This window comes from Drosophila willistoni, unplaced genomic scaffold, assembly GCF_018902025.1.
Source record: "Drosophila willistoni isolate 14030-0811.24 unplaced genomic scaffold, UCI_dwil_1.1 Seg631, whole genome shotgun sequence".
NCBI lineage: Eukaryota > Metazoa > Arthropoda > Insecta > Diptera > Drosophilidae > Drosophila > Drosophila willistoni.
Genome location: NW_025814551.1, coordinates 14,542 through 28,412, shown reverse-complemented (window position 1 = coordinate 28,412; position 13,871 = coordinate 14,542). Strand labels below are relative to the sequence as shown.

At 38.7% G+C, this 13,871-nt stretch overlaps 1 protein-coding gene across 1 annotated transcript; it reads left to right on the top strand.

Annotated features, from left to right (window-relative positions):
- The first annotated feature begins 8,551 nt into the window (after positions 1–8,551).
- Positions 8,552–9,779, top strand: LOC26530213 (GTP-binding nuclear protein Ran). Its single transcript, XM_015177535.2, has 2 exons — positions 8,552–9,381; positions 9,467–9,779. The coding sequence occupies exons 1-2, from the start codon at positions 8,729–8,731 to the stop codon at positions 9,474–9,476; spliced, it is 663 nt and encodes a 220-aa protein (XP_015033021.2). The 5' UTR covers positions 8,552–8,728; the 3' UTR covers positions 9,477–9,779.
- The last annotated feature ends 4,092 nt before the right edge of the window (positions 9,780–13,871 follow it).

The window sequence follows — 13,871 nt, the reverse complement described above, 5'->3', positions numbered from 1 at the left end:
ACGGATGCCCGCCGATCCCAACCCAAACCATTGGATTTGCGGAAATAAAACTTAACTACAGCAACACAAAAACAACAATTAATAGACATCAGACTACCTCCAAGAAATTAGTAAGACTGAAAAGTAGTTTAAAATTTCTGTTAAAATGTAGAAAATCTAAATTAATTCCCAATTTTATCAAAATACCACACGATGTGATAATATTTTTAAGTTTGACAATAACACATTTCCAGACATTAACAAAACATTGGACAGATATACATATTTCTTTCACCAAAATATAAAAATTCTTATAAAACATAAACATAACACTCTCATAAGAATCAACAACAAATTAGCTGAGACAACAAAAACTCTTGGAAAACAGCTGGACGAACAGAGCATGAGCGCATTTTTGGAGAGAGAACAAAACGCAGTAAAAAGACTAACAAAAACATTGCGGGAACATCATGAAATGAAACATGAGAAACTAAACAACAAACGGAACTTTGCTCTCTTGAACAACAACACAACTGACGATTGGTTTGTAAATGAGACAGAATTGGAATTCCCGCCGGATATAAAATCATTACTTTCAAGAGGTCAAAAGTTTGCTCTTCCCATAGAACACGAGAAGCTCCCTATCATTAAATACATTGCCGATGGAGAAGAAATAGTTCAGACGATTAAGGAAAAAGAGAAACAAGAAGCAGCGCGTACTGCATTCTCTTTAATGGTTACGGAGCATAGAGCGATGAAATACATAAATGCAACAGATCGTGCAATATTAAATATAACTCAACGGACATACAAATTTCTTAAACAACATGACGATTTTTTGATATTAACATCTGACAAAGGAAATAAAACGGTAGCAATGAAAAAGATTGATTATGACCATAGAATGATGGACATATTGTCGGATCTAAACACTTATAGAATCCTCAGGAAAGACCCAACCACGCGATTACAGACAAAGAACAACAATCTGATGGACAAACTACATGAGATGGGGGTTATCTCAAAGATTGAAAAGAACAGAATGACGACAACTACGGCGATCTCTCCAAGAATATATGGACTACCAAAAATACACAAAGAAGGGACACCATTGAGACCAATTTGTTCGTCAATTGGCTCACCATTCTATGGACCTTGTAAATACATTATACAAATTTTAAGGAATATAACATTGGGCTCGAAATATAACATAAAAAACGCAACTGAATTCAAACAACGCATAAATAACACATACATTTGTGACGATGAACAATTAATTTCGTTTGACGTGGTCTCATTATTTCAAAGCATACCAACGGATTTAGCATTAGACACAATCAGGAACAAATGGACTAAAATACAGGAATACACAAAGATACCAAAAGCTTTATTTTGGAAATAGTAAAATTCTGCATCCAAGAGAATAGATATTTTACCTACAAGGACCAAATATTTATACAATTAAAAGGTATGCCGATGGGATCTCCGGCCTCACCTGTGATTGCGGACATCGTTATGGAAAATCTTCTGGACGCTACAATGGATAAACTCACCAGACGAAATATGTAGATGATATTTTTTCAATTATACACCAAGATGAGATCGATAAAACACTGGACACCCTTAATTCATTGAACAGGAATATAAATTCACTATGGAGCTGGAAGACAATGGAAAACTGGCGTATTTAAACTCTATGGTCATCAGACAAGGAAACGAATTAAAACTAAATGGTACAGGAAGCCAACAGCATCAGGATGAATCATCAATTTCAACTCAAAACACCCTAAGACGGTGATAATAAATACAGCAAGGAGCTGTATCCAACGGATGCTGAACATTTCGGATAAAATATACCATGAAGAAACGAAGATGGAAATAATAAATATTTTAAAGGACAATGATTTTCCGGATAACGTAATCAGGACATTATTTAAAAAACAAAAATCCCCAATTGACAAAACTAAGAATGAAAAAACATATATATCGGTCACTTATGTACCCAAATTGTCGGAAAGACTATCACATTCGGATTGTTATGACAAAGATGGAATAAAAATAGCACATAAACCGGACAATACCCTCAAACATGTATTCAACAAAACCAAATCCAAGATAGAGATGACTAATAGAAGCAATGTGATATACAAAATCCCATGCAATGGACAAGGAAACATACCGTGCAATAAGATATACATAGGGACGACAAAATCGAAATTAAAAACTAGGATTTCCCAACACAAATCTGACTATAAAATGAGACATTCCGTAGACACACCAAAAACACACATGCACCGAATTTCGAAGAGACGACAATATTAGATGAAGAGCGGCACTACAACAAAAGGTTCACCATGGAGATGCTACATATCATCAATACACCGAGCGCCACACGACTTAACTTTAAGACTGATACTGACAACTGCGCTCACATATACAGACATTTATTTGACAAGAATTACTTCGTAACTCCACGTCAAACGGTGCTGACGTGTTAAATAATGTATGTTACAAAAAGTTTTGTTAAATATAACATAATTGTTAAATGTTCTTGTATTTTATTTTAGTTGCCCTGAAGACGGTTGCCGCTGCGCAACCGAAATATATCGGAAAAGAAATAAATTTAAAAACGATGTTTTATTTTTATTGGAAAAAAAATAATGACCTAAAGCCTGATAGAATTTTATATAACAACACAAAGGTCGCAAAAACTACCACAATAATAATAAATGTTTTAGAAAATTTGCTTAACCCACATTTAAAAAGTTGTTTTTTACACAAAAACCCTACCCACTCCTTAAAATTACACGTGTGTGTGGCTGGTTGTAATTCTACTCATATGCTGGTTTAGTTGTTTGTCAGAAAAGTTCACGCTTCAGATGAACACGATGTTTATTCTTAAACATGTATAGCAAATAGTCCCAGATTATAAGGTATAAATATACCTTGGCAAAATGTGTTAAAAAATGTCTGTGTAAGATTAAACATTTCGTTCATCTGAAATGGCTTCGCCAAATCAGATGCACCAAGAACAATACAAAACGAAACAAAAAAAAAATCAAAGAAGCTAACATTGGCTATGCCGAAGTTTATATACCCTTGCAGTCCTTGGTAATAGTAATTTTAAATGTTCAAAATTTGTTTTTTGGAACTCAATTCATCAATATACAAACAAAACAATTTTACTCTCTATTTTACAATTTGTTCTTCTTATTCCCTCATTCCCAAAGCAAAGCAACGCACGCATACACATACAGTTTATGTAGCGTTGCGTCTGTGTGTGTATGCATGTACTCTGTTGATGACGAAAGATGTAGTAGACAGCAAGCAACGCTGCCGGCAGAGCTGGGAGCAGATCCGATTATTATATTGACTGTAACTTGTGTTATATTTATCCGATCACACTCAAATTTTGGGATCTGCATTTACTGGTTTTATATCCAATATTATCACATATGTAAATTTCATAGCGTATGCTATTTTTATGAAATTTTATGAAATTTTTATGAAAATGTTTCTTCTAGTTCTTCTAGAGCTATATGATATAGTGGTCCGATCCTGATGGTTTTCATACTTTATTTTTGCCGGGTAATAAAAAACCCCGAAAAAAAAATTTCAGCCCGATAGCTCTTAAGACGGCTGAGTAAAACGCATACGCACAGACGGACGGACGGACAGACAGACGGACATGGCTATATCAACTCAGTTTCTCATGCTGATCAAGAATATATATACTTTATGGGGTCGGAAACGTCTCCTTCTGTGCGTTACAAACATCTGACCAATTTTATAATAAGTCATAAAGATTCATATGACAGTTATTGCTTAAAACCAAACAAAACATGCATCCACACTCTGTAGAAAACACTTAAGATTATAACAGCGGCGCGGTCAAGTAGCCAACGCTGAGCATGATATATAAACAATTTTCAACCCCCGAAAAACATGGGTCATTAGAATAAGTATTTTTAAGAAGAATTGTCGCCTCCTAGAGGTAAAGTGTTCATTTATATACACAACACTTTGTTAAATAAAATGGGTTCATATTTTGAATTCAACGAATGAAGATTGGGTTATTTTCATTCTCCCGGAATCCCTATTCAATGTCTTTTTAGGCTTTTAAACTTATTGTTATTGTTTCAGTTGTCCCATGGACAGTTAGTTGTGAGCGATGAAGTTGCCAAGTTGACCTGTATAGCCCTAGCAATATTCTCTTTATGACTGTTTCACCAAGTCTGTAGCTCTTTCAACTTGGATCTTATGTCAACAAAACGTACAATGAAAAACGTTAGTATTTCTTGACTTGAATTTATAGTTATCTCATTAATCAGTGATTGGTTGTTTTCACAACCAATACATAAATTGAACTTCGTTGTGACAATACAAATGTAGAGTAGCTACAATTTGTATCTAATCTTAACAACAATTATGATTTTTTTTTGCAGTAACACCAGTTAGTGTTAGGACAGCGAAATACGTTTTATTTACCATAGCAATTCACTTAACTAAACCTTAATTTCTAACGTGGCTGATCATACAGGTCTCCTTATGACTTACTAGCCATCGATATCTATAATCGGATTACATGCTATGTTCTACTTAATATTAATATATGTCGGGGCGTAGCCTGGTTTATTTAAATCACTCATTGTCTTTTACTGTATTTTAGTGCTTTGCACTACTTTCACTTTTCTTTACTTGTATTCTGAACTGTACGGCTAGTTCCCGGGGAGGTTGTACACACACTGAGCTCTCTAGCCCGAGGCTCCCCTTTATATAGGACCTGACCTGAAGACAGCTCTCAACATTAGTTGCTAAGGTTGCTTAGATGCTCAACCAGGGTTACAACTGACACACTTGTCAATTAATTGGAACTAACTAGTAGGCTTTGACTTAACCAACACTATCCGACACGGCCATCCTGACCTTTACACGTCCTCGTGTAACCCAGACCGCCAATAAACTTAACGAAGTGTTACCTCAATCTTCAATCTTTAACATCAATTCATTCTTAATTTACACAATATTTAAATCGTTATGAATCAACCCTTTCCAAACTTAGTACTACTTCTGTACTAATAATAGTCATAATCGTACTAATAATAATTCATTTACATTATTTATCGAATAATATTATCAGTTTTTACATCTTCAATTTTTACATCACCAATGATCAATTTTTACATCAATCGCAACAACAACTTCTCTTGGACCACACAGCGATTGATAACCTTATATCTCAATACACAATTCATTCATACTGTCTATTTCAACAGTTTCCATACCGTCTCTTTCAACGGTTTCTTTAGACAGACTCTCATCGATCCATATATAACATAACAACTACCATACTCTTATGCATCACACGCCATGATCAAAACATTTGTTTTGCACTTGTGTTTGCATTATGACACGGTCAGTCTGACAAACTACACGTCCTCGGTAGGTAAAGATATTGCCACCATATTAATCATCTTCTTACAGGTCTTAACTTTATTATCTAAATCACGTACATTTCGTCTCTCATAGACGCATAACCATCGTCTCTCACAGACGGATAACCATCGTCTCTCAAAGACGGATAACCATCGTCTCTCAAAGACGGATAACCATCGTCTCTCCTAGACGGATAACCAACCATCGTCTTTCCTAGACGGATAACCATCGTCTCTCCTAGACGGATAACCATCGTCTCTCCTAGACGGATAACCATCGTCTCTCCTAGACGGATAACCAACCATCGTCTTTCCTAGACGGATATTCAAACATCGTCTCTCCTAGACGGATAACCATCGTCTCTCCTAGACCGATAACCATCGTCTCTCCTAGACGGATAACCATCGTCTCTGCTAGACGGATAACCATCGTCTCTCCTAGTCGGATAATCAAACATCGTCTCTCCTAGACGGATAACCATCGTCTCTCCTAGACGATAACCATCGTCTCTCCTAGACGGATAACCTTCGTCTCTCCTAGACGGATAACCATCGTCTCTCCTAGTCGGATAATCAAACATCGTCTCTCCTAGACGGATAACCATTATGACATTCACTTGTTCTCGTGTAATTAACATTTGATAAAATATTTACTTCAACATTTCTTCATACAAACTTTTAAAACATTTGAAAACATATTGCTTTCAATTCAATTCAATAACTTCACCTATGCAGGTTACAAAAATAAAACATGATGCTTGTTTTCATTACATAATATTTTGCCTAATTGTCGACTTTACATTTTCTTTAACTAAAATTCCAAATTTAATTCAAAAAGAAACAATCATCGTCTCACTTGGACGGATAACCTTCGTCTCACTTGGACGGCTCACCAGTGGCAGAATACAGAATATAGATCTGGCTATTACTCTATGCACCCGGCGTTCAGTGATCTCCAACTAGTTGTTGACTCTCTCGTGAAGTAACATATGTCCCGGACACCAACCATATTGGGCTCCTATCACCTCACCTCTCCATACGGATACTGAACAAGAAAACACAATAACTCGTGCTCTTACCAGCACCCGCAGAGTAGTGCTTCAGGTAACCTTCAGGAATGGAGTCTGACATTCTGCATTGAAAACCATCAATGCCTTTCACCACATTGGAGTCCACCAATAAGACGTCTTCTTGACGTCTCTTCCAACGCCGTCTTTCTTAACGTCTCTTTCAACGCCGTCTTTCTTAACGTCTCTTTCAACGCCGTTTTACTTGACTTTATTAGAATCCACTAATACATCACTATCAACACACATGTCCAACGCCGTGGGAATCCCTTCCGCCGGCATACCTCTCAACGATTCGTGCGAATATTTATAATTTCGCTTATTTGCCATGGATTTTAAAACATATCTGTCGCCATCGAGTATCTCTGTCACTAGGAATGGTCCCCTGAACTTTGAGTCTAGCTTCGTCTGATGTCTATCTTCATTTCTGAGCAATACATAATCGCCTACATTGAATTTTACAATTTGTTTTTGTCAAATCTAGCTTTTTCATAGGAGGCGGATTTATCTATGTTTTCTTTAGCTATCTTTCTTACAAGACTTACATCTACTTTATTCTGATTCTCAAAAACATGTAACATATTTAAAGATCGAACTTCTTTACCAATCAGCAATACCGAAAGGCATCGTCAAAAACTCATATTGTCCCTCCGGTGTAACAAAAGCTGTACGCTCAATTGAATTTGGGTGAATAGGAATCTGATGGAAACCACTTGCCATGTCCAGACAGGAAAAATATCTTGCTCCACCCACTCTAGAGATTTGATCATTAATTAAAGGCAAGGGATACTTGTCGGCCACAGTATTTAAATTCAACGCGCGATAGTCAACGCAAAGCCGGTCAGAGCCGTTTTTCTTTTAAACAAGCAGTATAGGGCTGGCAAATGGCGAACAGCTAGGCCGAATAATTTTTGACTCTATTAACTCCTTAATTCTACCCCTTACTATTTCTTTTTCATCTAAACTGAGCCGGTATGGTCGTCTCTGAACAGTTTTGTTTGGATCAATCAAACGAATTTCCAATTGGCCGGTTGTAACTCGACTCTATTCCGTCAATAAAGAAACTTGAATATTCACCTAGAATGTTCAAACGAGACTTATCAACGCCACACAACTCAGTATCGATATTGGCCGGATTTGAAAAGGTATCAGAGACAGCCACAACACATACAGATATTGTTTTCAGAAATTCGACCTTATCACATGATAATATGACCTTAATATTATGATAAAGAATTTCACGACCTATTATATAATGTCGTAATTTAAGCTATCACTTAGAAAAACATGAAACAGAACTTCAAGGAAATAATTACTTATTTTAACATTTGACAAAATTTGCAAAGTACTAGTTACTGTATGGTTTCCAATGCCCTTCAAGACGACTAAATTGTTAATTCGTTTTCCCGAAAGCTTTTGTGATATTGCTTCCTTTACAAGAGAACATTCAGCTCCGGAATCAAAGTAAAATGGGTACGACTCCCCGGATTGGGTTAGGGTACCAATGGGTTCTTTAACTTGGCACAAGTTTACACGTCTTTCTTCAATTCTTTTCGGTATCAATGATGACGATCCTTCAGGGCAAGCAGACTTCATGTGTCCAGCAACTCCGCATCTGAAACAAAACTGGTCCACAATCGAGCACCATGCAGCAGCACTTGATCCCAAAGAGTCAGGGTCAAACTTTGGCAATACAACTGATTTTCTACGACCTTGCTCCAGTCGTGCACTGATCACCTCGATTAAACTATGGAGTTGCGCTTCCAAAATCATGCACAAGCGGTCGTCAGGATTAATTTGCGGTGGAGAAAATCCCACTTCTGATGTCGGGGCGTAGCTTGTATTCTGAACTGTACGGCTAGTTCCCGGGGAGCTTGTACACACACTGAGCTCTCTAGCCCGAGGCTCCCCTTTATATAGGACCTGACCTGAAGACAGCTCTCAACTTGTCAATTAATTGGAACTAACTAGTAGGCTTTGACTTAACCAACACTATCCGACATATACATTTCTGTTGTTCTAATATTATAATATTATAACTGTTACTTTGATTTTTTATTAGTTAGTTTGACCCTTTTGTTTTACTTCATCTGGAGGATATTTTATTTATAAAAACCTTTATCATAGCAAATGGGACATTTCTTTCATCATTTTAAAAATATATTATAGAAATATAAGAAAAAGTTGAGTTTTGCTGTGTTTAAAAATTATTCAAATTTTTTTATCTTTTCTACGAGGCAAAGTGTCATGTCAAGGACAACTTGCGGTTTACACACATACAAGTGTTTATTGCTTGGAGATACTGGAGTTGGAAAGACCAGTTATTTGAAGCGCCTAAAGACCGGGGAGTTTTCATCTACCGGCGGTGCTTTTAAAGGTGCGATGCCATTGATATTTTGTACAGATCGCGGAAATATTTGCTTAAATATATTGGAGGTTAGTCTCAAATACAGTGCGGATATTTTAGACATCAACGACTTTGATTGCGTTGCCGTTATGTGTGACATAAGCAGTCAGGATCACTGCATGATATGTCGAATGCCATTGTTTCTAGTCGATACCAGTATTCGCATACCAACAGTGCTCATTGGCAACAAGAGAGACGCGGTCGATAATGGTTTGGATATCGAGGACTCACATCTTATGCCTTATTTCGAGATGTCTGTGAAGCAGAATTTGAATATTGTTCAGCCATTTCAATGGATAATACGTAAGCTGCTAAATGATGACAAAATTATGTTTGTTGAGGAATATGCTCCATGGCCACCAGAACCTAATCCCTTGATAGACAATGAAATTCAAGAACCGTTAGTGAGTAACTGTCAAACAGAATTGTCGGAAAACAATTGGATGCTTGATGTGGCCTATACTTCTCCTCTACCAGAGGATAATGATATTTGGTAGAACATTTTTTATTCATTTTTTTATTCATATATAGAACACTTTTTATTGAATATAGCTAACCATAGCAGCTTAATTAACTAGGTCTTTATAGATAACAGCTGACCATATCAGGTCTGCCTATGACTGAGGAGCCATGAACCTAGTTTTCATCTAAAAGCAGGATCCCCGAAACGTCGATATACTCATTAGTTGTTGAGTCGACAAAATGGTAAAACCAACAGTGTGATCAGGGGATCGAGAGTGCGCATTCTTGCTATGCTCAGGTATCGTCGGATTGGGTCTGTGTTCTTTCTTTCCTCTAACTCACTATCATTAATAAATTTAATGCGCGTTAAGGAAACTAAAATAACTATCGAAAGTTTAAGTTGATGTTACTATTATTACTATTGCTAAGGTGCCTATTCACACTGACCTAAAGAAAGAAATTAAACATGAATCTAAATAAAGGATGTAAAAGAACTCACATGACGACCATTTTTTTTTTTTTACGTTTAATATATATTTATTGAATCTACTCTTCAATTAGAGCCTAACAACAAGTTTGAGATATTTTTCTTAGTCTAGTACTTAAGATAAATCCTGGGGATATTGCAGGCGGCCCTAATCACTTGTTATTGGGTTGGTCTGTCATTTCTTTTAAGAAGAGTTCTATTATTAGTTCGCGTAAGGGAATTGGCAAGAACATTTGGGTGTGCATCCATTTTCGCAGAATACTTTAGTTGTTGACTACCTATTTTAGATTTTGCGCTAGGTATATTTAGATCATTTTGAATGTTGTCGTTTCGTATATACCACGGGGCCCCCGTGATTGATCTTAAAATCTTTTGTTGTATAATATCGAATTTGCTGGTACTTGCATTTCCCCATAGTACGGCTCCGTAAGTCCAGATGGGTTTCAGTACGAAGTTGTATAGGACTTTATACTCCAGACGTAGAGGGGACCGAGCATTGATAATCCAATGTAGGCTACTCGCTTTCAGTTTAAGCTGTGACTTTTTTGCTTGGATGTGCTTGCGCCAAGTTAGTCTTCTGTCTAGGTGGATGCCAAGGTAAGTGACATCATCGGCTTGAGGAACTGAACCGTTGTTTAGCATTAGAGCTGGACAGTTTCTTCTGTTAAGCGTAAATGTAACATGTTTGCATTTCTGCTCATTGACCGGATACGTAGGTTGCTAGCCATTCCTCTACCACCTTGAGGTGTTCCTCTAATTTTGCAGAGGCTTGTATTGGGCATTTGGATCTGCTGAGGATTGCCGTGTCATCGGCAAAAGTGGACGTTGTAAGTCCTAAACTCCAACGTAAGTCTGCAGTGTACAGCAGGTAGAGCAATGGGCCGAGTACACTGCCTTGCGGTACACCAGCTTTGATTTCAAAATCAGCCGAGACGGAGCCATTACATCTTACAGCGAATTTCCTACTGTGGCAGTTTTTGACGGATTTTGAACATCAGACCCTCCAGCCAAACTCTATCGAAAGCCTGGGCAACGTCGAGAAAGACAGCCGCACAGTATTCTTTTAGTTCGAATGCTGTTCGTATTTCGGATGTTATGCGATTGACTTGTTCAATTGTACCATGTTTTTCGCGGAAGCCGAACTGGTGTGAAGGGATTGTGTTCTCCGATGCCAGAAATGAGTTTAGTCGGATCTGCAGGATCTTTTCAAAAAGCTTCGAAAGACATGGCAGCAAACTAATTTTCCTATAGGATGATGGCTTGGTTTTGTCCTTTCCCACTTTAGGAATCTTGATGATAGTGGACCTTTTCCATGTTCTTGGGATGTGGCCAATTTTTATTATAGCGTTGAACAGTTTGCAGATATATTGTATGGCGATGATAGGGAGTTTTAGGATCATTTTCGGTGAGATTAGGTCATGACCAGGGGCTTTTTTCGGCTTTATGTGGTTTTTAAAAACTGCAGTGATCTCGTTCGATTGGAGTTCCGAGTACTCACTATCCGTTAATGTGCTCGAAGGGGGAAGTACAGATGAGCTTGATGTTGGATATGGCTGGAAAACCACTTTAAGATGTGTGGCAAATACGGATGCCCTCTCTTCGTCACTGCGGGCCCATCCACCGGTAAGACTCCTTATCGGTGAAATTGTCTATGTAGGAGCGCTTAAAGTTGGGTGGGCTTTCCACAGAGATGTTTAGTGCTGGTTGGACTGAGCTTTTCTATGTATTTCCTTTGAGCCCAGCTTTCTACTTGTCTTAACGCCTTGGAGAGGTTTCGATTAGCATGCCTTAGGCGAAGTTTTGCTGCTGGTGAGCGAGTAATCTGCCATTCTCTTCTTAGACGTCGTTTTTCCGTTACTAATTGTTCTATCCGCCGGTTCGTAGGCCTGTCAACAGGTTTAGTGTAAGAAGAGGTATTCGGAGTAGATACTCTTGCTGCAGCTCCCATCATCGGATCAAGTGCAGAGACGCACATATCAATGTCCTCTGCAGCATCCAGTTTCGGCGAACAGTCAATGTGGGCACTCATGTACATTTTAAATTTAATCCAATTTGTTTTGTTGTTTGTAAGCCTATATGGGCGATCAAGCACTTGAGGTCTTGTTAATAGTGTGAATAGCACTGGAGAGTGATCGGAAGTTAAATCTAGCAGTGTATCCGCAGTGATCCGATTACGTGGAATCCTCTTGGTTACTGCAAAATCAATCAAGTTAGGCACTTTCTGTGGATCTGTGGGCCAATAAGTAGGCCTACCCGGTGAGACGCAATCCATCTTATTGAGAGGGTTGACTATTGTGTTGTACAACTGCTTGCCTTTAGGATTTACCAGGCGAGATCCCCAGTGAGTATGTTTGGCGTTATAATTCCCTTCTGCAATGAAGCGATCTCCGAGTATGTTAAAGAAATCGGTAAATTCCTTTTCAGAGATTGAGAAGCGTGGTGGGCAGTACAGGGCGACCAATGTAGTGTTGCCGCAGCTGGTTTGGACGGTTATAGCAGTTGCTTGTAGGTGCTGTGTTTCAAATCTGTTGAGGAACGAGTGTTTTATACGGTTTTTGATTAGGATACCGGTCCCGCCATGAGCTTTTCCGTCTGGATGGTTTGTTGCGTAGAAGGTAATTTTGGTATTTGAAAATTATGTTTTGATGTTAAACGACGATTTCACTTGAGTCTAGGAATAGTTGCAGTTCATTTTTGTGCTTGGAGATGCCTTTAGCATTCCAAAGACATAGACACTAGCGAAGGATAGGAAGGACTGGTTGTAGCAGTCATGTTGGATGATCTAACAGCCTTAGCGAAGAAAACCTCCGGTGTAGTTTTGTAGGCGTTGAAGGTGATTTTTGTTCCAGCTGGGGGTTTGCGCCCATTTAGGTGTGATTTAAGATCCTTAAAGACAGGACATCCTCTGTAGTTGGCCGTGTGGTTTCCTCCACAGTTGCTGCATAGTCTTAGTGCGACGTTGTTTCTGTCCTTGGTGCAAATGCCATCTTCATGATGTTCGCCGCAGCCAACACACACTAACCTAAGATTGCAATTGTTAGAGGTGTGGTTGTATTCCTGCAAGTTTTTATACTGCGGTGGTTGGTGTCTCTTATGTGGCTCCTCTACGGTGATTCTTCTGTGCAATAGAAGCTGTATGTTGTAGATTGGGTGCACTTCATTTGGCTTCGACCGCTTTGCATCTGGTTGGAGCTCGATTTTAAAGAGCGGCTGTGCGACTTTGTTCCTGTTGATGATGTTGACAACGGACTTGACCGCAAACCCTTTTTCGACCAACGCGTCTGCTATTTCTTGAGTAGGGACCGATGGCTCAATCCCCATTAACACAACCTGGAGCCCTTTACTGCTTTTTAGTTGTAAGGTATAGAAGTTGATGTTAGCATTACGGAGGTACTTTTCGATGATGCGGAAATTGTCCTCAGTTTGGGTTTGACATTTAATTTCTTTAATGTTAGAGGGGTTACAACAAAGTTATGTGCCCCTACTGTTCCTAATAGCTTCGAAATCAGGGCGCTTCGGTTGGCTCCACGGATGTATAAAGGGGTGGTCTAGCCGATTTAACTTTATTTACAGCGCCGGCTTGATCGTCTTGCTGATCGGCAAGAATTTTAAAACGATTCCCGCTAAGGGATGCTACTCGTTCATTTGGTTTGGTTATTTTACTATTGTGACTGACTCTGGGCGACTTGTCGTTGACGGCTTGAGACAGGTCAATACTTCGGCAGACGTTGCAGTAGTTGCTGTCAACGAGCTGACGGTACTGGTCGGTGCAATTTATCGATATTGATGGAGAAGCACACTGCTCTCTCCAGGGTAAGTTGCTCAACAGCAATCAACATTGCTGAGTGGCTGGCACTTTCGGTGTTATTGCTTACGCTACCATTCAGTGGGGTCGGCGACACCACCGAAAAGTACGCGTTGTTGCGTTGGACCGATCAATCTAATAGCAATATGATTGTAAATAGGCGTCTCTGAGGCCACTGAGAGCCCTACACAAATTTTTGCAAACGCGGTCTTTTTTTATACCATACACC

What these genes read in the sequence shown, in the direction of transcription:
- LOC26530213 (XM_015177535.2), top strand. Translation starts at nt 8,729, where the DNA reads ATGTCAAGGACAACTTGCGGTTTACACACATACAAGTGTTTATTGCTT.